Source organism: Vanessa cardui, chromosome 27 (assembly GCF_905220365.1).
Source record: "Vanessa cardui chromosome 27, ilVanCard2.1, whole genome shotgun sequence".
Lineage (NCBI taxonomy): Eukaryota > Metazoa > Arthropoda > Insecta > Lepidoptera > Nymphalidae > Vanessa > Vanessa cardui.
In genome coordinates, this window is record NC_061149.1 from 6,432,826 (window position 1) to 6,458,559 (window position 25,734).

Genomic DNA, 25,734 nt, shown 5'->3' on the forward strand with positions numbered 1-25,734 from the left:
TAAACAATATGTTACGTTTACCTGAAGTCCGGAATCATTGGTAGTTCACATCACAAAAGTATTAACTTTAAAATTCGCAATATTAAGAAGTTTTTTGGTATGCACACAATATACTGATAGTGACGTCATTTTCTTTTAAGAAGACTGCCAAGAGATTGTCCCACTGAACATGTTGACTGTATTTTAAGTAGATGTGTCAGGGTGGTAGTGTGGTGAAGTGGTGTGGTGTGTCCGCAGGCACGAGCGGTGGTCGCATACCGTGCACGAGCTTTCGCGAGTGGTGCTCTGCTGCCTTCCCGCGCTCCCCGCCACGCCCCGACACGCTCGCCAAGTCAGTGCATTTCCTGATAACAAGTATTCTTTAATCGTAATAGCTAAATACATTACTCTGATCCCAATGTAAGTAGCTGAAGCACTTGTGTTATGGAAATCAGAAGTAACGATTACACAAACGCCCAGACCCAAGACAACATAGAAAACTAATGGTAATCTACATCGACTCGGCCGGGAATCGAACCCCGGGACCTCGGAGTGGCGTACCCATGAAAACCGGTGTACACACCGCTCGACCATGGTGGTCGTCAAAACCATTGGCCGGAGACTTTGGCGTCATAAATAATATTTTAATGAACCACCCTTTGAACTAATATGTTACGTACGATGTCTGTACTGGGTACTGTACTGTACCTCACATTGGCTAAATTACCCTCCAAACCGAGACACGACATTAGCGAGTGGCGCTGCCTAGCGGCGGCTTACCCCGTCGCTATTGTGGTGTAGTGTCGGAGGGTGGGGGGGGGGTCGATCGGTGAGTGATCGGTGGGGGGGGGCTGTAGCGTGAGCTCGTGTGCGCAGGTCGATCCTGAAGCGCGACGGCGGCAGCAGCGCAGCGCCGGCGGCGGCGGCGGGGCGCAGCAAGTCGCTGGAGCAGCGCGAGCGCGACTACGAGCGCGTGCGCCGGCGCATCTTCAGCTCGGTAACGCACACACGCACGCACACACACACACACACACACACACACACGCACACGCACACACACACACACACACACACACGCACACACACACACACACACACGCACTATTATAACCCTACATTGTTACCCTTTTTGCTGACTGAAGCAGCCAACTCATCACCTTTCCTCCAGTAGCCCGCTCCTCAGAGTCACACACACACACACACACACACACACGCACACGCACACACACACACACACACACACACACGCACACACACACACACACACACACACACACACACACACACGCGCACTATTATAACCCTACATTGTTACCCCTTTTTGCTGACTGAAGCAGCCAACTCATCACCTTTCCTCCAGTAGCCCGCTCCTCAGAGTCAGTCCTACTCCAACCTCCAATTCCGACGGTCGCGTTCAATAATTAATATTGTTGTTTTTTCTATTTCGAGGACTCAACCCTCAACCTCTACTATTTCTTAGTTTCGTTTTGTGAACATTTTTTTTTTAAAAAAGGCTCCAAGTCCGTACCGTATAACAGCAGACACACACACATGCACGCATACGCACGCTTCCCGTGCTCGAGAGAGCTCGAAAAGGGATTCATCTCCCGCCTCAACTGGCCGCGAGCGTCATTGCATCGGATTAATGGAGTAAAAGCATCCAGAGTGTAATTGTCTCTGTGACCTAAAGTATGCCTAACATACGATACTCTCCTATTTCGTATACCTTTATGAAAATCACAATCTATCTTTGTATATCATCATCAGTCATTTGTATATGCTAATGATAATTTGAGAGCTGAGATGGCCCAGTGGTTAGAACGCGTGCATCTTAACCGATGATTGCGGGTTCAAACCCAGGCAAGCACCACTATATATATGTGCTTAATTGTGTTTATAATTCATCTCGTGCTCGGCGGTGAAGGAAAACATCGTGAGGAAACCTGCATGTGTCTAATTTCATCGAAATTCTGTCACATGTGCATTCCACCGACCCGCATTGGAACAGCGTGGTGGAATATGTTCCAAACCCTCTCCTTAAGGAAGAGGAGGCCTTATCTCAGCAGTGGGAAATTTACAGGCTGTTACTTTACTTTACTTTTTTTACTTTTAATGATAATTTAACGCAACTTTTAAATGAACGTGTAACTAACAGGACAACTGCTCGCGCGACGAGTCGCAGTGGGCGTGGCTTGCGGGCGCGCCCGTAAAGCTCCTCGCCCCGGAGCCGCCCAGGAACAGGTTACTGAAGGTACGCATTAGCGTTCTTACAGACGAACGGTAAGTTGTGAACGGCAGCCGTCGCCACCTATCGACGACAGTCGTCAACGCGTCGGCGGCAGCAGTCAATACGTCCACGGCTGCCGTCGACAGGCGACCACGGCTGCCGTCGACAGGCGACCACGGCTGCCGTCGACAGGCGACAACGCTTGACGCGAGTGCCGCATACTAGCAGTCTTGGTCGGCTTGTACAGGAGCCAGTTGCAAAATGGCGTCCGATGAAGAAAAATTGTTATTGCTTTTACTCCGCCATCGACGACGACAACGAAAAAGAAAGACACGTTCAGTGTGGGTTGAAGAAATATTAATGTATAGAGAACAAGAGGGAGATTTTTATACATGTCGTCGATAGGTGGCGACGGCTGCCGTTCACAACTTGCCGTTCGTCTGTAAGAACCCTTAGCTGTATGATACAATTGGAGCGTTTGTTTGTAATGTTACATAAGCGCTTTTCACTAAATACATATGTACGAGTATGTATACACAGTACATGTACCAAAATAGATTTTTTTTTTTCAATTTTGTCTGTCTGTCTGATACAACTAATTTCTGGAACGGCTGGACTGATTTTGAAGGAACATTCAATAGCAGATACCTGATTTAATAAAAAGTAACTAAGGCTATAACCATTATATTTTTTGTTCAATTCCAACGCGTATTAATACAGGCTACAACAACAGCCTGTAAATTCCCAGTGCTGGGCTAAAGGCCTCCTCTCCCTTAGAGGAGAAGGTTTGGAACATATAGAACACCACGCTGTTCCAATGCGGGTTGGTGGAATACACATGTGGCAGAATTTCTATGAAATTTGACACATGCAGGTTTCCTCACGATGTTTTCCTTCACCGCTGTACACGAGATGAATTATAAAGACAAATTAAGCACATGAATCAGCGGTGCTTGCCTGGGTTTGAACCCGCAATCATCGGTTAAGATGCACGCGTTTTAACCACTGGGCCATCTCGACTCTATTAATGTAATATAATACAGGCTAGTAGTTATAAAATAATGATTTGATATCTCCGTTGAACGTCGCTATCGTCCGCAGGTACAGTCGCTGGAGGGGCGCGGCTCGCAGGCTCGCGGGCCGGTCTCCAAGTCGCACAGCTTCGGCGGATACGCGGCAGAGCAACCGCGCCTCCTCAGCCGACAAGGTAGCCTCTCTATGTAGTCCTAGAGTATATCTATTTATTTATTTATTTATTACATATGGCACACAAGACAGGTAATAACTGATAAATATCTAGAAAATAAATTACAAATTTCGAAGATTAGTTACACCCTAATATTTGTGTACACATCAAGCAAGAATACATTAATTCACAGTTAACAAAGGCTGAAGTTATTACAAGTAAAAATTAAAGAAAAAAAAAATCACACGAATATTAAATTTTTGAGAAATTAGGCAATAAGTTTAAAAAATAGCAGATTTTTTTTTTATATATCGAATCGATTCAGTAACATATGTATATATATACGCTCTTAAATATAGTTGACTATGGTTATGGTTGAATATGGAAGATTGTTGGTTTCGTTTTTTAGGATTATAAACAGAGGATAATTTCACTTGGTGGTAGAGTCGATAGCTGACTGACTGAGGAGTCAAGCCTCCAAACAGCAATGCTTAGAATTTTTATTTTATTTATTTATTTAACCCATTACAACTTGCTTAACGCTAATATTTGCAATAAATACATATAACATTTATTTTATATAGAAAAGTAACACTTAAGTTATTAAAATATACTGTAAATTAAATAAAGCAATGCTAAGCAGCGCAAGTTCGATGGACATAACCTCCGTACTAGGTGAACTGTATGACGGTAGGAGGAATTTGTGATCACATTAGTTCGTTCTCGAGTAAGTCAGCCAGTGTAACTACAGGCACATGAGACGTAACAGCTTAGTTTAAACTACCATCACTTACCACCAGGTGATTTGCTAGTCTGCCTACATTATCAGTAGCAAATCAAATAAAAATACACTTTATTCAAGTAGGCTTTCACAAGCACTTTTGAATCGTCATTTAACAACTATATATAGTGAAGCTACCACCGGTTCGGAAAGTAGATTCTACCGAGAAAAACCGACAAGAAAATCAATAGTTACTCTTTTTCAACATTTAAAAATACAGTCATGTTAGTTGATTACAATTATATATGTCTGTAATACATCCTGACTGGAAGTCAACATGTGCTTAATCCACGCTTTTTTATCGTCTGTATAATCTTGTATTGAATAATATGCCTTCTTTATAGTACGACACAACTTAGATGTAGCATCGGCAAATTCAATAAAACCTATTTACTACCGATTTATACAACCAATAGAAATAGCTCGCTATCGCGCCATTCGACGCTATTCGTTGCTATAGATTCTCGCGTCAGTGTAACCCGAGACAGCGAGTGCATGTAAATCGACGCGTCAAATTGACGAATATATCAGGTCATAAGATATTACAAGTTATTACGTTTGTGTAAAGATCATATTCGCATGAGAAATAAATATTGATAATTTAGGATAACGTACTTATTACGGCTGTGATCGATTTTACGATTTTTCCTATGCTACTAAATTGTGTCGTACTATATCAATGTATTTTTACAAATGATTTGACTGTATGAAACGGCAAAGTTAAAAATATCCTAGCATTATCGGTAAAAACGCACCATTAGACGCTTAAAGAACTGATCATCGTCTGTTATAATGTATGTCGCTCGCGTTAGCGAATACGGAAGTCCCAAACTAGAATGTGTTGTGCAGGCGACCTGGCAAGCAGCAGCTGGCGCCTGTCCCCATCCAGCTCGGGATACAAGACCCTGAGCCTGCGCAGTTCGGACTCCGTCACGCCCTCGCCCACCGGTGAGAGCCTCGTCATTAACCCCCCCCCCCCCCCAAACGTGCGTGCGTGCGTGTGTGATCGTTGTTACGTGTCTAGTGCTGCGTTTGATTGTAAACGTGTAAACGAATTGATCGACCGATTTTCTTGTTATTAAACTCCCCCCCCCCATCAAACGTGCGTGCGTGCGTGTGTGATCGTTGTTACGTGTCTAGTGCTGCGTTTGATTGTAAACGTGTAAACGAATTGATCGACCGATTTTCTTGTCATTAAATTCCCCCCCCCCCATCAAACGTGCGTGCGTGCGTGTGTGATCGTTGTTACGTGTCTAGTGCTGCGTTTGATTGTAAACGTGTAAACGAATTGATCGACCGATTTTCTTGTCATTAAATTCCCCCCCCCCCCCCATCAAACGTGCGTGCGTGCGTGTGTGATCGTTGTTACGTGTCTAGTGCTGCGTTTGATTGTAAACGTGTAAACGAATTGATCGACCGATTTTCTTTTTATAATCAAATAAATTAAACCTTCTTTTTAATGCTTAAGATTGCTAATTATTTGTTATCTAGATTATTTATGGTATTAAATTGTCGTCAGGCGGCGCGAGTCCCGAGCCGAACGTCGAAGGCGCGACCCTCGTGTGGGCGGTCACCGATATGTCCGCTGTTCCGCCGGGGGCTCTCGTCATTCACCCGCAGGTAACTTGATAACCAGTATACAATGGACTGTAGTCTAGAACCTTCTAGAACTATCTTAACCTTTCAGTAAATGTGGATTAAATATAAAACTGTTAAGGTTTAATGAAAATAAGGATTTATGCACCGGCTATGTTCACAGAGTAAAGAAAAATAAGGCACAGATTATCAAGTTGCGAAAAAAACGTTAATTTTAAATAATAAAATAAAAAACACATTATTTTTTCACCGCCTAATGCGCCAAGGCCACTTTTAAAAAAGCGTGCAACTGTCATTTTGACTGACTGACGCTTTGATATACGTTTTGGCTCGAGGTTTATGTACTTTGGATTTTTGTATTGTAAAATATCAAAAAGCTTACTTCAGTAAGCTTCTATGGGCTTGAATCTTAATTATACAGAATTATAAAGCTAACACAGGTTCAGAATATAGATTCTATCGAGAAGAATATGCAAGAAACTTTGTAGTGTAAATATTTTCGAATATTTTAAATACGAGGTTATGTCAATGAAATCCAATTATATTTATGTAATATATCCTGAAAGTCGACAAGTATTTGATAATGTTTTCTCAAAGCGAATGATTGTCGTAGACGGGCCGACCACTCACCAACCCCGACGGCAGCCTCTACCACTTCGACCCGCAGAACCCGCCCGCAATACAGGGAGAGGTGAGGTGACCACTTATTATTATATTGGTGGAAATCTGCCATTGTATGGACTTGAGAAGGAGGACCATATTGTAAGGAAGGTTGGATGTAGATGGATATAGAGTTAGAGGACGACCAAAGAAACGATGGATGGTGTGAAAGCAGTGGCGTAAATATGGCGGTTCCACCAGTGCCCAGGCACAGGGCGCAGACTCTCGGGGGCGCAAGAATAGGCAGACTGGGCAGGACTATTGTGTTTTCGTTTTGCACTTGTCAAGATTCCGCTGAGCCCCTAGTACTCGATTCCAATACAAACGTACTTACATGCTAGTATCATTAAAAACATACATCGCACTCATTTTTTGGCAGCGCACGAGCGTATTTGTGTTTTGTGTTTGTCGTTAATGGGCGACTCATTTGCAGTAGTGAACCTGCGGTTAAGTTTTAGTGAGTGAGACAGTAAATTAGGCAAAGGGTCTGCTTAAATAGGGCGCAGTTATATAAGCTCGCATAGGGCGCAGAAAAGGCTATTTACGGCAATGTGTGAAAGACGATATGGTTAGAAACAATGTTACTTGTTAGATGACGTCAAATAGAAGTATGGAAGGAGAAGACTGTGCTGACTCCAAATAGAATTGGGATAAGGGCAGGAGTATGATATTATACTGGTAGAATAGTTTGCTACCGTTTGTTGAAACGTTGGAGCAGGATGGAGCGTATCGCGCACTCTGTCGCACTTATGTTTTAAATTACATGTATGCAATTATATAGAACAGATAATTAAACCTTAAATTATATTACAATTTCAATTTTATTTCAAGACTCAAATTAATGTACAATTAAATAATAAAACAAATTGTATGTGCAGTTTCAGATCGACGTGAATAATGAGAAGAGGCGCGGGAAACTCGAAAAGCAACACTCGTTTATAGACAACGGTAACTATAGTTCACAATATCATCATTATCACCACTATCACTACATAATATAAAACAAAGTCGCTGAACATTGAATCTTAACCGATTACATTAAGGTCGTTTTTGTGTGAGTTTCTCTGTCTCTTACGTCGTTGTGTCCGTGTTTAAGGAGACTGCGAGTGCCAGGCGGACGATTGTCGCACGAAATGCTTCTGCGACCGTCGTCAGACGGAACAGCCTCAGATATCACCGAGTGAAAAGGTAAGCCAACATATGGCCCTACTGCTTACTCATATATGAACAAATATTTTTTGTCCTTGTCTAATTTTATGGAGATAATAACTCTCTCAGAGGCGATATGACCCAGAGGTTAGAACGCGTGCATCTTAACTGACGATTGCGGGTTCAATCAATCAAGCACCAGTGAATATTCATGTGCTTAATTTGTGTTTATAATTCATCTCGTGCTCGGCGGTGAAGGAAAACATCGTGAGGAAACCTGCATGTGTCAAGCGTGGTGGAATGAGTTCCAAACCAACTCCTCAACGGGAGAGGTGGCCTTAGCCCAGCACTGAGAATTTTATAGGATTTTATTATAATATTGTATTGTAACTGTCACACAATAACTATTTGTAAGTTGGAACACAGAATAACCGGCAAAAAATTCAAAACTTACTCCTTTTCAATATTTAAAAAAAAAACAGTCATGTCAGTTGAACACAATTATATATATATATGCCTCATAAATAATATGCCTTCTTTACTGTATTTTTTACAAATTATTTGAATTTATAAAACCGCAAAGTTAAAAATATCTGCGGAATTTCATTATAGAAACGTATACCTTGTCCCAAGAAGGATTTATTGACTTTGCGAAGTCTGAAACTTTACGTTACAATAAAAATTGTGTAGACTAATTATGACGCTTGTTTTAGGGATCACCCCAAAAACAAAAAGCCGCCTCGAATCCAACTAGTCCAATAAAGAACCGTTACGAAAACCGAACCAAACCGGTTACGCCGGAACCTAAACCGGAGCCGGAGAAAACGTACGAAGCGAGTCCGAAGCATGAGAAATATGAAACCACAAATCAGAGAATAATCGAGCAAAACAACAAGAAATTCGAACCTCAAATTCAAAAGGAACCTCAGAAGATTCTAGAACAACCGAAATACGAAACAACCAATCATACGCCTCCGAATCCGCGATTCGAATCCCCAGCCAATCACAGGCCGGTGGCGTATGATCACCAAAGAGCATTCGATCAAGCGAATCAGAGAGCGTTCGAATTGGCCAATCAGAGGCCGGTGTTCGAACACCAACGAAGTTACGATAGACAGTTCGATATTCAAAATCAGAGGGTGATGAAAATGTCTCAAGAGGAAGTATATCAGCAGCATAACTATATACAGGGGTACAGGAACGAAGAGGTAAAGTTATTAGTACGCTTTTGCAGGTTTTATACCTTATAATAGAGGGAAGGCTCAGTAATTAGAAAAACTCAATCCTAACGGAAGATTACGGGATCTTGCGTTTCGAATCTCATGGTCAGAAGTGAACAGCAATTATGTGTACGCCACTCTGAGGTACCGGGTTCGATTCCTGACATCGATGTAGTAAAAGTTCATTAGTTTTCTATGTTGTCTTAGGTCTGGGTGTATGTGGTACCGTCGTTACTTCTGATTTTCCATAACACAAGTACTTTAGCTAGTATGTAAGCATTGGGATCAGAGTAATTTTTTATTATTTATGAATATCGTGAGGAAATCTACCTACCTGAAAGCGTCAATATTACTCTGATACACCTTACAAAAAATTAGAAGTGGAACTTGCCCAAAAATGGGATGCGAAAATATAACTTGTTATTACTTATTTTCCCCAGATCATCTCCCCCCAGACGATGGTCAACTACCATCAGCCGGAAGTCGCGGACATGCAGAACATGATGCAAGCAAAGGTCACCCCCATCCCCATGACGGACCCCAATATGCGTGAGTTGCACTAACTATAACACACTAATAAACGTTTAGTAAGAATTAGTTGATGAAATTCGGTATGAAAGGACATCGGCTACTTTTTTTGCCTAACATGACAACCAACATCCTAAAACGCGAGCAAAACCGCGGCTAGTATATATTATACTTGGTGGTAGGGCTTTGTGCAAGCCCTGTCCAAGTCTGGGTAGGTACCACCCACTCATCAGTTATTCTACCGCCAAATAACAGTACTCAGTATAGTGTTCCGGTTTGAAGGGTGAGTGAGCCAGTGTAACTACAGGTGCAAGGGACATAACATCTTAGTTCCCAATGTGGTGGTTTGGTGGCGCGTTGATGATGTAAGGAATAGTTAATATTTCTTACAGCGTCATTGTCTATGGGCGATGGTGGCCACTTACCATTAGGTGGTTACGATAGATTATCTTTGGTCTCACAAATCGAAAACTTTTGATGCGATTGTCAGCTTTTTAATCCTATTAAAACCATTACTGCAATCCAGCGGACCTGCTCCGCGCTCAGAGAGAGTAACGGTGTAAATCGACTCGAATCATAATTTGGTAGTGTTTACACTAACCTACAAAGCAAATAAATATGCTAGTATAGTATGACAAAATTTAGGTATAGCATCGGCAAAATTTGTAAAACCGATCACATCCGAATTGAGTACGTTATCCCGAATTATCAATATTTACTTCTTATGTGAATATGATCTTTACACAAACGTAATAACTTGTAATATCATATGACCTGATATATTCGTCAATTTGACGCGTCAATTTACATGCATTCGCAGTCTCGGGTTGAACTGACGCGAGAATCTATAGCGACGAATAGCGTCGAATGGTGCGATAGGGAGCTATTTTTATTGGTCGTGTAAATTGGCAGTAATCGGTTTTTTTTTTTCATTTCATTGCATTTTCCGATGCTACATCTAATTTATGTCATACTATACTGCGTTCAAACTCTATAGTGTTAAAATATTGTTAGGTTCACTACAAATACTTGTATAATAATATAAGTCGCCGTTGAGAATCGCTCTTACAGACACGTTTGATTTCAGTGACATTCAAAAGTATATTTAAAAGTAATCCCAAAACTTATTACTTTCAGGTCCGATGTCCCTCACCAACGTGATGTACCCGGGCGTGCAACACAACGCGTATCCCTTCATCAACGCCTGTCGAATCGTAAGTCTGTGCGCTGTCGGAACTTCGCCGGGTTGAAATTAAACTATGCCATGTTTATTGCAAAAGGTCCACAAAGAATTGCTTAATTTGGGACCGAGGATTGCTTTAGATAGGACTAGATATTTGACTAATACTGTTATTGGGTCACAAAGGAAATGGTTTTTAGCCAGCATCGCTACTCACAAGTGCAATTTATTAATAGTTATATATACGCACACATATATATATATATATATATATATATATATATATATATATATATATATATATATATATATGTATATATATATATATATATATATATATATATATATGAATATATATAAAACTGGATCTTGTACTTTTGACTCCAACTGTAGTGATTCAAATCGTATTCAAACCATATGTGAACAAAAGCAGAAGAAACAACATTTTACAGCCAGTTGAAGCGACATCAATTAGCATAATTTTCAAATTCCTGCGCAACGGATTTTGATGCGGTTTTTGTAATAGATAAACTGATTCGAGAGGAAGGTTTTTGTATATAAGGCATGGACAATATAGTAAAGAAATACTGATAATTTCAGAAGTTTCTAATGTGATGTCGTAATAAACAAATTATGTAGTGTATTCAGTATTAGCACCCGTGCGAAGTCGGGGCGGGTCGTTAGTTGCGATATAAACTCAAAAAAGAACATAATAATACTTTTTCATCAGTCTTATGATATCTGAGCTGAGATAGAGGCCCAGTGGTTAGAAAACGTGCATCTTAACCGATGATTGCGGGTTCAAAGGCAAGCACCACTATATATATGTGCTTAATTTGTGTTTATAATTCATCTCGAGCTCGGCGGTGAAAGAAAAACATTGTGAGGAGACCTGCACGTGTCTAATTTCATCGAAATTCTGCCACATGTGCACTCCACCAACCCGCATTGGAACAGCGTGGTGGAATATGATTCAAACCCTCTCCTTAATGGAAGAGGGGGCCTTATATCAGCAGTGGGAATTGTACAGGCTGTTACTTTTACTTTACTGTTACTATGATATCACTGCAACAATAAAATTAATAAACAGAAATAGACTATATGACGACCTCCATGGTCGAGTGGTGTGTACACCGGTTTTCATGGGTACGCCACTCTGAGGTCCCGGGTTCGATTCCCGGCCGAGTCGATGTAGATTATCATTAGTTTTCTATGTTGTCTTGGGTCTGGGTGTTTGTGGTGCCGTCGTTACTTCTGATGTTCCATAACACAAGTGCTTCAGCTACTTACATTGGGATCAGAGTAATGTATGTGATGTTGTCTCATATTTATTTATTTATTTATTATTATTAAAGACTGTAGGTGTTAATTTTGTGTGTGTGTGTGTGTGTTCCAGGATCAAACTTTGCAACCGGCTCCGATGTACCAGCCCCTCGTCCAACAGGCTGAGGAGCAAAAGCAGCTGACGTCATCTCCACACAACGAGAACACGTTCCGGATCGGTGAGAATCTTGTTTCACCACCAATACCACCATTGGTCTAGTGGTTAATTTTTGGGTTAAAAAAATCTAAATGTTCTTTATTGAAGTAGGTCTCATAATTCTTCTGTTGGAGGCCCGTATAGACGGGCCGACCGTCAGGGCATCACGGTAGCATGCGTAAGCGATCCCGTGTCGTCCGCCGAAAGACGGAGAGGGTACCGCTGGTTTTTTAGTGGGTAAACCCGGTGTGCTTGGGCGTACTCGGCGTTCAGAGCTCCGGGGAGTCCCACACCTCCCCCCCCACTTTCCATCACGTGGGGGAGCGCGTAATGCGTTTTTCCAGCGAGAAAAAAAAGAAAAAAGGTCTCATAATTCTTGAAATGTCATGTTATAGTTTTGTAAATGTTAAACTGTATATAGTTAGGCGGACGAATTGGGATACCTGATGGTAAGTGGTACCACTGCCCGTAGACAATAGCACTGAAAGAAATATTAACCATTCATTTCATCGTCAATACGCTACCAATATTGAGAACTAAAATGTTATATTCCTTGTGTCTGTAGTTACACTGGCTCACCATCGAAATAATAAACTTGAGAAATGAGAAGTTATCTTTTCACGCACTTCTTTTAAAATCTATAACCCCAATTACAATTTATAATGACTACCTATCTTTTTGATTTTCATACATTTTTAGTAAATATAGTCAAATCAATACCATATTCATGTACAGCATATCGTTATCTCAGAGCAATAGTGAGACATTGTCTATTTTTCGTTTGTTAAGAATATGAACACCATTCAAGTGGGTTTTCTGATAACACAAATAGTAAACCAAATACTTTAGAAAGCAATTTGTGTTTATCTGAAGTGGAAATCAATTTCAATTTCAATATTACCGAAAATAGCATATTTTATGCATATGGGCCTGATAGAAAGTGGTTACCATAGACAACATCACCAATGCGTTACCAATCTTGAGAACTAGGATGTTATGTCCCTTGTGCCTGTAGATAGTTTTGTAGATGTCCCACTGTTGCTCGCAGGTGATATGTAAGCTTACAGCAATTAGTAAGTAGGGGGGGGGGGCGATACGTGCGTGACCCGTGTTGTCGTTGCAGACCCGTCGTACCCGTTCGCGGCGGATGCGGGCGCGGCGTGCGGCGCCTGCGACGCTCCCGCCGGGTACGTACTTGTACACTCGTGACACTCATTGCAGGCCTCGTGGGTGATATCACACACACATATTTTGATCACATCCGTTGTTGAGTAACATCACATACATTACTCTGATCCCAATGTAAGTAGCTAAAGCACTTGTGTTATGGAATATCAGAAGTAACGACGGTGCAAACACCCAGATCCAAGACAAAATAGAAAACTAATGATAATCTATATCGACTCAGTCGGGAATCGAACCCGGGACCTCGGAGTGGCGTACCCTTGAAAACCGGTGTACACACCACTCGACAACGAAGGTCGTCATGTATGTACCCACGCTACTCCAAGTACGCTAGGCCGAGTCGATGTAGAAAAAGTTCATTAGCTTTCTATGTTGTCTTGGGTCTGGGTGTTTGCACCGTCGTTAGTTCTGACTTTCCATAACACAAGTGCTTTATCTACGTACATTGGGATCGAAGTAATGTATGTGACGTCGTCAAATATTTATTTTACGCTGACGTAATTAAGAATAATAATGTTTCCCAGTGGTAGTGTGCACAGTAAATACAGCTCATGTTTTTCATTTGTGCCAAAAAAGCACAGATTATTTCTCCATGTTTAAAGTTAAAATCTAAGGATCGATTTATATTTGTATAAGCGTCATTGATTTGAGGTTAAGATGATGATCTTGAGGTAAACTTACGTACCATGGAAAAGGCAAGTTTTACATTTCTTATATTGTTTTTTCCAACCATGATAACAGTATATATTTCGGATTAATGCGATAACTTTGATTTAGATCTTGAATATTCGTGATATGATGGATTCATAAAAAGCTCACCAAAGTTGTCATTGGACTTTGGAAATTTTCTATTTATGGAATCCACGAGTTACATGATAATAAGTGGTTACCACTGCTATTAAAATATATTCTTACATAAACAACGCCCCACCATTCACCAACCTTGAGAACTGAGATGTTATGTCCCTGGTGCCCAGGGTTGCCGATGCCTATTCACCTAATTTCCCAAAAATCTTAGCGAAATTCCCAAATTGGTAAAAAGAAATGTCCCAATTCCCCACACAGAAATAAAGGAAAAATCATGTTTTTGTATGTTGGCATTGGCAACCCTGCTTGTGCCTTCAGTCACACTGGTTCACTCACCCTTAAAATCATATATTATGGCATATATGATACCGAAAAGATAAATTACATTGTTCAATTGTAAATAAAGATTCGTTAGTCATAAATTTTATAGCTTTTTTATTATATGTTATTTTTAATTTTAATTTTCCATTAGGGGTTTCGCTAATTTCCGTGTATTCGCTTTACAGCTTCAATGTGTCATACGGACAAATGGATGTACCGCCAGGAATGGTACCACCGTATTCGATACCGAATGTCCTAATCCAGCCCCCCATACAACCATATCCGGTAAGTTACCTCTATGTAACCTCGACTTAATTTATATTGTTCTATATATGTATATCGAGAGTCGAGATGGCCCAGTGGTTAGAACGCGCACATCTTAAGCGATGATTGCGGGTTCAAGCCCAGGCAAGCACCGCTGATTCATGTGCTTAATTTGTCTTTATAATTCATCTCGTGCTCAGCGGTGAAGGAAAAACATCGTGAGGAAACCTGCATGTGTCAAATTTCATAGAAAATCTGCCACATGGTTATTCCACCAACCCGCATTGGAACAGCGTGATGGAATATGTTCCTTTAGCCCAGCAGTGGGAATTTACAGGCTGTGGTTGTTATTGTATATGTATATATGTTTACAGGCGTCCAAAAATTTTGAATAAGTTTAATCCAATAAGACCCTTTAATGTCTTCAACAGATAAAATAAATTTTTATTTTATACGTTTTTAATAACTAAGCTAATTTTGAAAGTAACTCCTGAATTGTTTGCAGGAATTTCTTTTTTTTTTTTTTTTTGATCGTTTATTCACCTGGCCATTCACAAATGCCAACCTCATAGTGCTTACAAAACATTAAACTTAAAAAAATTATAAATTACATTGATTCTTAAAAATACCATCGGTCAGCGAGGACACTATTACATGTCGCCAGGCAATAATTTATTAATAAAGTGTGACGCTTCTATATTGAATGTTGATTTCGATACGAGTGTTATCTTTTGCCAGTACCAGGAGCAGATGCCACTGCAATGGCAGAGTATCCAGCCCCCCGTGCCAATGAACGCCCCGGCCGCGCCAAAAGTGATGCTGCACGATCTCTACCCGCTGGTCTACCCCAATGTGTACCAACCTTACAACATTGTATACCCCCAGGTAACATATTAACATGTACCTCTGTTGTAACATATGTAGGATTTGTATCTAAAAAGCTTTATTATCGTGACGTCACGATTTCGTATGAATGAGGAATATATTGTGAGAAAAGCCTTGAGCTTGGATGTGGATGCATATAGAGGTAGAAGACGGCCAAAGAAACGATGGATGGTGTGAAAGACGATACGGTTAGGAAGAATGTTACTTGTGAGATGACGTCAGACAGAGAAGTATGGAAGGAGAAGACTGCGCCGACCCCAAATGAAATTGGGATAAGGGCAGGAGGATGATACGTTACGATTTCGTATGAGTGCTAAGAGTCGAGATGGTCTAGTGGTTAGAACGTGTGCATCTTAACCGATGATTACGGGTTCAAACCCAGGCAAGCACCACTGAATATAATGTATATATATATAATGTATAAATGTTCTTAATTTGTGTTTATAATTCATCTCGTGCTCGGCGGTGAAGGGAAACATCGTTCAGAAACCTGCATATGTCTAATGTCATAGAAATTCTGCCTTTAGTGGAAACATGTTCCACTAAACCTTCTCAAAGGGAGAGGAGACCTTAGCCCAGCAGTGGGATATTAACAGATTGTTTTCGTTGTGGGGTGTGAGAGAGACGATATTATATATCTGTCTATACTCCAGCCACATTCGATCTGGAATTTTAGTAAACAAACCATGTGTCATCATAATTAGGGTTGATACACTCTTAATAAAAAATAATAATTATTATAATTACAACTATATTTATTATAGCACAATTTCCTGTTTAAACACAAAAATTTTAATTTAATACAGAATCCAAAAATTTTATTCAGCCGGTCAATACATAATTTATATGAAAATTAGCTTAAAATAAAAGTTTAAAATTTTTTTACCACTATAATATTACTACAAAACTAACAACCCTATATTTTAATACTGACGTAAAGAAATCGCAGGTTTGTAACATTTGGAGTGTTTTTAAGCAATTGGCAGATTTAGGAAGGTATATAATAGCGATACAGGCTCATCGTAATTGGTGGTGTATATTTTTAGTCGTATTATAATGGTAGTATAACCACAACAGGTTAAGAATGTTAACATTACACACAACGTTTCATTACACATAGATTAAAAAAAGATATCTTGTTTTGGCTAGCATAAATATAACACTAAAATCACTGTTTCAAATTAATCTTAATGAGTCCTGTCGTTTGGGAGGCGATAAATAAAGTTAATAAAGCTAATTATATAACTACAAGGTAATTCCTGATATCGTTTTAAAATTGGAGGTATTATTTTTGAGATCTAAATTATTCCAGATGATCAAAAGTATTATAATTATAACCAAGAATGCGCTTAGTCCTTTGTCTTAAATATTTTATTATTAATCATCAAATTTAATTTTTATTAATATCAAAAATAATTGTTGTACATATTTCTAAAAATGTTTTGAGCATCTGCCTGACGTTGGTCGCTAAGCAACGCTTTGTTATTAAACATTCCACATCGAATTTGGCTGGAGTATAGATATAATTTCTTTGAACAAAGCACTGTCAACATCCCTGGTATGAGCGTGTCTTCGTGGCCCTAACTTTCATTGGGTAAGACTTGGTGAGACATCCGCAAAACGTATCTATTATTAAAAAAAATTACCTGTTGCCTGTAAAGTCGGTATACGGGCGAAAGTTTTAGTTGACAACGACTTTGAGTGGTAAAATAATTCTAATGTGAATATTCATTCGTATAGTAGGATGTATGTCTGTCTCTCTCGCTCTTAGGCGGGCTAACCACGCCTCTCTCACTCGCTCTCGTTTTGAGCGCATAACGTGAGCGGAGCGTAACGCAGTTTCTTGAAGTGTCACCCGGCAAACCAATTTATGAGACGTTGTCACGTCAAAATAAATTGGGGCTTTACTTGGTGGTAGGGTTTTGTGTAAGCCCGTCTGGGTAGGTACCACCCACTCATCAGTTATTCTACGGCCAAACAACAGTATTCAGTATTGTTGTGTTCCGGTCTGAAGGGTGAGTGAGCCAGTGTAACTACAGGCACAAGGGACATAGCATCTTAGTTCCCAAGGTTGGTGGCACATTGACGATGTAAGGAATAGTTAATAATTCTTACAGTGTTAATGTCTATGGGCGATGGTGACCACTTACCATCAAGTGGCCCATATGAAAAAAAAAAAAAAATCCGCAGGTGGTACCGCAGCAGTACCCGTTCGTGCAGCCGGTGTTCCCGCTGGCGGACAAGGGGGGCGAAGCGCGGCGCGGGCGGCGGGCGGCGCGCGACGAGCCCGAGGGCGGCGACCTCGCGCGCCGGATCCACCACATCAGGGAGCAGGTGGCCGCTCTCAGCGCGCGCGACTGGCGACGCCGCCCCGGAGCCGGCCTGCTAGGCAGCCACCCCGCCGGGTACGTATACTAAGACACAAATTAGATGTAGCATCGGAAAATGCAATGGAATGAAAATAAAACAGATTACTGCCGATTTACACGACCAATAGAAATAGCTCCCTATCGCGCCATTCGACGCTATTCGTCGCTATAGATTCACACGTCAGAGAAAGCAAGTGCATGTACATCGACGCGTCAAATTGACGAATATATTAGGTCATATGATATTACAAGTTATTACGTTTGTGCAAAGATCATATTCACGTGAGAAATAAATATGTATTGATAATTTGGGATGGCGTATTTAATTCGGATGTGATCGGTTTTACGAATTTTGCCGATGCGACATCTAAGTTGTGTCGTACTATACTCTCGACCTACATTACGGCTACGGCTGGACCGATTTTGATGGAACTCTCGGTGGCAGATCTTTGGTTTATAAGGATAAACTGCGTGTGTGTGCGTCGGTATATATGGAATGGCTGGACCGATTTTGATGGAACTCTCGCTGGCAGATCGTTTTTTTATGTTGATAAACTTTTATATTAGAATAGCTCGGCAGCCACCCCGCCGCCGGGTACGTACTCTCGACCTACATGCTTTATTGGTGTCTGACTCTTTGTTCGGAACAGCTGGAATCGCTGGACAGATTTTGATGGAACTCTCGCTGGCAGATCTTTGGTTTATAAGGATAAACTGCGTGTGTGTGCGTAATCGGTACATATGGAATGGATGGACAGATTTTGATGGAACTCTCGCTGGAAGATCTTTGGTTTATAAGGATAAACTGCGTGTGTGTGCGTCCTCGGTACATATGGAATGGCTGGATCGATTTTGATGGAACTCTCGCTGGCAGATCTTTTGTTTATAAGGATAAACTGCGTGTGTGTGCGTAATCGGTACATATGGAATGGCTGGACAGATTTTGATGGAACTCTCGCTGGCAGATCTTTAGTTTTAAGGATAAACTTTTATATTAGAATAATATGTAAAATACTAATAATGTCACTCTGCAATGTCCAAATACTCACGACGCTACTCTTGAGATACATGCGTGTGTGTGCGTCCTCGGTACATATGGAACGGCTGGACCGATTTTGATGGAACTCTCGCTGGAAGATCTTTGGTTTATAAGGATAAACTATTATATAAGAATAATATATAAAATACTAATAATGTCACGCTGCAATGTCCAAATACTCACGACGCTACTCTTGAGTTACATGCGTGTGTGTGCGTCCTCGGTACATATGGAATGGCTGGACCGATTTTGATGGAACTTTCGCTGACAGATCGTTGGTTTATAAGGATAAACTTTTATATTAGAATAATATAGAAAATACTTATAATGTCACTGCAATCACACGCTGCAATGTCCAAATACTCCGCGCAGTTTGTGCACCGCCCCCACGTCGGGTACCCCCTACCAATGACTTAATGACTTTAAAAGCTAATCTAAATCTAGTACAGAACTGATAAGTTACAGTACAATCGACGATCTGAACAATAACGCTTTTTGTCAAATTGAAACGCGCACGAATTCGCGTTAGGTGAAACACGTTAAACCACGTTAGACAAAAATGATGTTAGGTATGTTTATAGGTCTTGATAGCATAATAGTCACAGTAATATCGTGCAAGTATGATATACCAAATTAAAACCTAATCACAGTTATAAATCATTAATCGCTTTTAAATCAATAACATATACCCGGAAAATTCATATAATCGAAATAACTCGATATGACATTTCAACGGGCGGCCATGTTTGAAGTTTACGGGTGCGTTCAGAAATTGTGCTTCAAAAAATAATTTCGTACAAATGTGCGTTAGTTAGTATCTTATATTCGTTTAGCTTAATTTATTTAACCCGAGAGATACCGGGTTATTATCTAGTATTGAATGAATAGTTTGATTTATTTTAAATTTTCAGAAGGCCTCAAAACGACGACTCCCGCCTGACCTCAGCGGCTCAAGCCATAGTCAACTCCATACGGAATTTGCAAGTTAAGAGTAACTGTAAGTATATACACATATATAGTTGTATGTTATGACTAACATACAAACAACAACAGCCTGTAAATTTCCCACTGCTGGGCTAAGACCTCCTTTCCCGTTTGAGGAGATTTGGAACATTCCACCACGCTGTTCCAATGCATTGATGAGATATGTGCCAGAATTTATGTGAAATTAGACACATGCAGATTTCCTCACGATTTTTTCTTCAAAGCCGAACACGAGATGAATTATAAATACAAATTAAGCATATGAATATTCAACGGTGCTTGCCTGGGTTTAAACCCGCAATCAACGGTTAAGATGCACGCGTTCTAACGACGCGGCCATCTCGGCTGGTACATAAAAATAAATCTTATTCCAATAATCATAAAGCACATACACTATTGTATTTGTTTTCTTAAATAATAATTATTTATTTGATTGTGAGTTGTGTTTGATGTTGGAACAAAAATCAAAATCAATATAAACTTTATTCAAGTAGGCTTTTACAAGCACTTTTGAATCGTCATTTTACAATTAAGTGAAGCTACCACCGGTTCGGAAAGTAGATTCTATCGAGAAGAACCAGCAAGAAACACAGTAGTTACTCTTTTTAACATTTAAAAAATACAAAGTCATGTTAGTCAAATACAATTATTTAAATTAATATATCCTGCTTGGAAGTCAACAGATATTGATTCCACGCCTTTTTATCATGTACAAAATCTTGTTTCAAATTGAAACCCGCACGAAATCGCGAATACAGCTAGTCTTACATTAAAATGGTATGCTTTTAGGTCACGATAGCATAATAGTCACAGTACAAAATCTTGTTTCGAATAATACGCCTTTTTTAACACTTGTAAATATCATAAATTATTTGGGATCATTTGAATTGTAAATTCACTTGGTAGTAGAGTTTTCGTGTTAAAGCGCCTGAGTAGGTACCACCAATCATGGTTGTGTTTTGGTTTGGAGAGATTGAGCATGTGTAAATAAAAACAATACAATATCCTACAGTAGCAATTGCTATATACGGTGGTGACCACCTACCATCATGTGGCCTATTTGCCTGTTCTTCTACGTATGACATAAAAAAGTAATATCAATCATTGCCTTTATCAATAACGCGCTACCAACCAACCGACCTTGAAATCTGTAATGTTATGTGTCAAAAATGACACATGCTCATTCACTCGCCAAACTAAGATTGAATAATACTAAGTGATGAGTGGGACCTAGTTAAACGAGCTTGTGCGACGCAATATCGTATCTTATGTGGGCAAGATACGGTTTGCGAGGCCCTTGTGGTTTTTTTTTGTTTAGTACTGTGATCCCAATGACGACCTCCGTGGTCGAGCGGTGTGTACACCGGTTTTCATGGGTACGCCACTCCGAGGTCCCGGGTTCGATTCCCGGCCGAGTCGATGTAGATTACCATTAGTTTTCTATGTTGTCTTGGGTCTGGGTGTTTGTGGTATCGTTACATCTGATTTCCATAACACAAGTGCTTCAGCTACTTACATTGGGATCAGAGTAATGTATGTGATGTTGTCTCATATTTATTTATTATTATTTATTTATTTCAATGTCATGTTGTACTACGAGTCCCTTTGCACCGCGAGGCCTCACGCCGCCTCTGGGCCTATGTACGAGTTATAACTATTTCATCTTATATTAAATTGTTTAAATAATATATGAGACAAATAAAAAAAAAACCCGCTGAGTTTCTTTCGCCGGTTATTAGGGTATTTTCTCTTCCGAACCGGTGGTAGTGTTTCAATTGACCATCAATAAGAAAGTGTAATGCTTCTATATTGAATAGAGTTATTTGAGTTTGAGTTAACGCCCCCCCCCCCCCACCTTCTTTCGCCGGTTCTTCTCACCTCTTTTCCGAACCGGTAGTAGTGTTTCAATTGACCATCAATAAGAGAGTGTAATGCTTCTATATTGAATAAAGTTATTTGAGTTTGAGTTAGAGTTAACTCCCCCCCCCCCCCCCCAGACAACGAGCCGCGTCGCGAGGCGCGTGCGGAGCGGGGAGAGTTCCGGCCGCGCCGTCACGAGCGCGACGAGCGTCGGGACCCGCGCGCCTGTCTCGTACGCCAGGTCACACTCGTATACCCCCCCCCCCACTATACACGGGCCTAGGGCTGCAAGCACTGCCACTGAACCAGACGTAACCAGATTATGGGTTCGAATCCCAAGTCGGATCGATGGAATGTTACTACATCTTTCTATCGAGAAGTTCTCACTGACAGCTCGAAGTCTAAGTATGGAGTGTGTACATTCTCGAGCCCCGAAAAGCACGTAAAGCCTAAATTATTTCCGATCGTGGATTTGCCGCCATAAGATTATCGGAATAAATGAATACAGAGTTACACCTGTGTTTACGGACACACATACATGCCCAATAATATGTACTGCATACTTAAGTCTCTGGCTTGAGATGGCATACCGTGTCCATAGTCAGTCACGACGATATATAACCACAGGCTATAGCTTTAGGCACAAGGGACATAACATCTTAGTTCCCAAGGTCAAATATATAAGTGAAGATATTGCAAGTGACCACTTACCATTAGGAGGTCCATGTGTCATCAATGAATACTAGTGGTCAGCATGTGAGGCTTTGCATTTATTCAACAGACTTTTACAAATATACACACTTTTATTTAATTAATTTCTAAACTGTCATCCGTTCGCACATTTTACATTTGTTTTTTTTAATCGTCGCTCTCTACCTGCCAGTGTTGTTACGCACTTAAATTAAATTCTTTTTTAAATCGTAACAATTATGTAGAATGCAATCAAGAATCCTCTTTAATTTTCTGCATACGACTGGAGCTCTTCAAAGTGAGAGCATAATTAATCTTCTATGTGCAGCTACCGTCCCATAATCACTTTCAATATACAGGGTTATTGGTAACTCGACGTATATGCGTTAGGTGATAGGGGTGATTCCTTCTTTTTATACATTTTTGGAAAGCTTAGAAAACGGTTATGTTTTTAAAATAATCTGCAGGCCAAGTTTCATAATGATTTTTTTAGTTTTTAAGGCATTTTTGAAGAAAAAAAATCTTTAAATAATTAAAAAAAATCATTTTTCGTCTGGCATTTTTAAATTTAGACCACTTATTATTGTATAAATATTGACAAATATCTAGCTTTTAATCGTTTTTATAAAACAAAAGAAAAAAATAGATTTTAATTGATACTTTTTTTTAAATACATTTTTTAAATTGCATTTTTAACAAATTTTGAAAAAAGCTAAAAAACATGATAACTCATAAATGGGTCACTTTTGGATTATGCATATGGGGATTAAAATTATTGCAAATAGTCACCCCTACCACCTCCTAACGGATATACGTCGTTACCAATAACCCTATATAAGATGTATTGGTGGTCACCAGCTTAATAAAACATTGTATGTGTACAGATGTCGCCGGGGACTTGGTGCAGACGATCGCCGGGACCATTCCCTCCTGGTAATATATATGTGTTGCTTAGAATAAGGATAAGAAGTAGTAAAGTAACAGCCTATAAATTTCCCACTGCTGGGATAAAGTCTCATCTTCCATTAAGGAGAGGGTTTGGAACATATTCCACAACGCTGTTGTAATGCGGGTTGGTGGAATGCACATGTGGCAGAATTTCGATGAAATTAGACACATGCAGGTTTCCTCAAGATGTTTTCCTTCAACGCCGAGCACGAGATGAATTATAATCACAAATTAAGATCATATATAAAGTGGTGCACACCTGGGCTTGAGCCCGCAATCATCGGTTAAGATGCACGCATTCTAACCACTGAGCCATCTCAGCTTAGAATAAGGATACATAATAATATATATTGTTTATTTGTTTGGTTACTTTTTTAAAAAATAAATTGTTTTAAGAAGTTAGAACATGATAAGGCACTGTTAACATTTTGATGTTGACTACACTCGGTATGGATTTATTCAATCACGAAAACGCGCCCTCCACGCTAAATTATTGACGAGCAAAAATATAATATAATAAAAAAATTATCAATAATTTTTTTTTGCTGTCTGTACTCACATCGTCTCACTGTAAGAACGATCGCCACTCACTCACACTCAGGCACGACGAAGCGCCCTTTTTGAGTGAATGGATAGATCTTTAAACACAATGCCTATGTATTCCGGTTTGAAATGTGAGTGACCCAGTATAACTCTGTAGTTATTCTGTGCCAGTGCACAAGGGATACAACATCTTATCTCCGAAGGTCGATGTCACTATGAAGATGTATGATTGGCTAATATTAGTTATAGTGGCAATGTCTATTGGTGAGGGTGACCACTTACCATCAAATGGCCTATTGACTCCGCTTCGCCATAATTTATAAATAAAATGCTTAGACAGAACCTTTCATGGGTACGCCACTCTGAGGTCCCGGGTTCGATTCCCGGCCGAGTCGACGTAGAAAAAGTTCATTATTTATTTAACTCTTTATTGCACACTAAATATACATAAAGATACAGAATATATTTTAATTTAAAACAAAATTGGCCAAGCAAAAGGCGGTCTTATGGCTTATAAGCCATTTCTTCCAGACAACCTTTGGGTTAGAAGGATAATGTGTATGGAAGACGGCAATATTACTTTCCTATGTTGTCTTGGGTCTGGGTGTTTGTGGTGTCGTCGTTACTTTTGATTTTCCATAACACAAGTGCTCTAGCTACTTACATTGGGATCAGAGTAATTGTGATGTTGTCCAGTATTTATTTATTTATTATTATAATGATATAGTTTTCAAATAATTAATGTTTCTGTTTCCAGCGTTTAACCAGCCGCGCAGACCACATCCAGATTCCAGGAACGGTAGACGTTAACCGAACATACACACATACAATAGTTAACCCACAAACATATCCTACACTCCTTTGATAGAGAATATATTATCTGTAACTCGGTGTTGTCATTTAAAAAGTAATGTTACCATTTTAAAATATAATAAAAAAATAGTAATTTTGTTGATTCTTTAAAAAAAAATCGTATATTTTTATCGTGATCATATTTTCCGTAATATATTTTCTATCAAATAAGATTATTATTATTATTTCATCAGCAATCGGGACATGCCATGTTACAAACGCACACACACACAGTGAAATATTAAACTGCGTCAAAGTTAAACGTAATTAAAGTAATTTCGAAACATATAAAACCTTATTACAGTGAACAAAAACATTTTTTTTTAAATATAATTTGACGCAAAGCATATTCTAAATGACACAATATCATAATAAGGGCGAATTCAGACTGAGCGTTTCGGACGATATTGATTATTACATAAATAATTAAAATGAGTAATATAATACTATTATATTGAGAAGGTTTCGTTCAAACTTATTGGATTACATACATTGGCTACATAATGGTAGATAGTGTACCATAACAATAAAAAAAAAGATATACATACTTTAATTTTGACATAAAATATAAAATGTAAAGTTAACAGCCCCAAAACTATCACTACTGGGGAAACGCATCTCATCTTGACTCTGCAGGCTGATAAATATATCAGTGAAAAATGGTCACTATATATATGTATATAAACTATATTACATATACAAGAATATTTAAAGTTCATGGTCACCAGTACTATCCACTAAGCTTGCTCACATTAATGAAGTTTAAAATATCAAACGGCGTTTTAAACGCGACGTCCCAAACGCTCCGTCTGCATCCAGCCTACGGAAGCTTCATACATGATAGATCTCACGAAAGCGTACTAGTCATTTTTTTATAATAAACCAACTTAGGTTTAAATTATTGCTTTAGGTTCTTACACTTACTGTACACAGACATACATATACATTTACATGTCCGTTTAATAAATAATATATTATGTAACACAGATTATATATGTATA

General features: G+C 39.6%; 1 protein-coding gene across 5 annotated transcripts in view; it reads left to right on the forward strand.

Moving 5' to 3' along the window:
• Positions 1-25,263, forward strand: part of LOC124541120 (R3H domain-containing protein 2) — a 71,712-nt gene extending 46,449 nt beyond the window's left edge. For 2 of the 5 annotated variants that reach the window (XM_047118960.1, XM_047118959.1), the window contains 21 exons: positions 238-331; positions 856-976; positions 2,135-2,230; positions 3,308-3,413; positions 5,023-5,121; positions 5,693-5,793; positions 6,383-6,460; positions 7,308-7,377; positions 7,526-7,617; positions 8,292-8,786; positions 9,239-9,347; positions 10,464-10,540; positions 11,903-12,008; positions 13,110-13,173; positions 14,485-14,584; positions 15,302-15,448; positions 17,639-17,853; positions 19,768-19,853; positions 21,838-21,941; positions 23,275-23,323; positions 24,639-25,262. In XM_047118960.1, coding sequence (XP_046974916.1) covers positions 238-331; positions 856-976; positions 2,135-2,230; positions 3,308-3,413; positions 5,023-5,121; positions 5,693-5,793; positions 6,383-6,460; positions 7,308-7,377; positions 7,526-7,617; positions 8,292-8,786; positions 9,239-9,347; positions 10,464-10,540; positions 11,903-12,008; positions 13,110-13,173; positions 14,485-14,584; positions 15,302-15,448; positions 17,639-17,853; positions 19,768-19,853; positions 21,838-21,941; positions 23,275-23,323; positions 24,639-24,691 — 2,462 coding nt within the window. In that variant the 3' untranslated portion in view covers positions 24,692-25,262. Of the gene's footprint in view, positions 1-237; positions 332-855; positions 977-2,134; positions 2,231-3,307; positions 3,414-5,022; positions 5,122-5,692; positions 5,794-6,382; positions 6,461-7,307; positions 7,378-7,525; positions 7,618-8,291; positions 8,787-9,238; positions 9,348-10,463; positions 10,541-11,902; positions 12,009-13,109; positions 13,174-14,484; positions 14,585-15,301; positions 15,449-17,638; positions 17,854-19,767; positions 19,854-21,837; positions 21,942-23,274; positions 23,324-24,638 lie in introns of all 5 variants that reach the window. The other 3 variants (XM_047118961.1, XM_047118963.1, XM_047118962.1) reach the window with 3 other exon arrangements.
• The last annotated feature ends 471 nt before the right edge of the window (positions 25,264-25,734 follow it).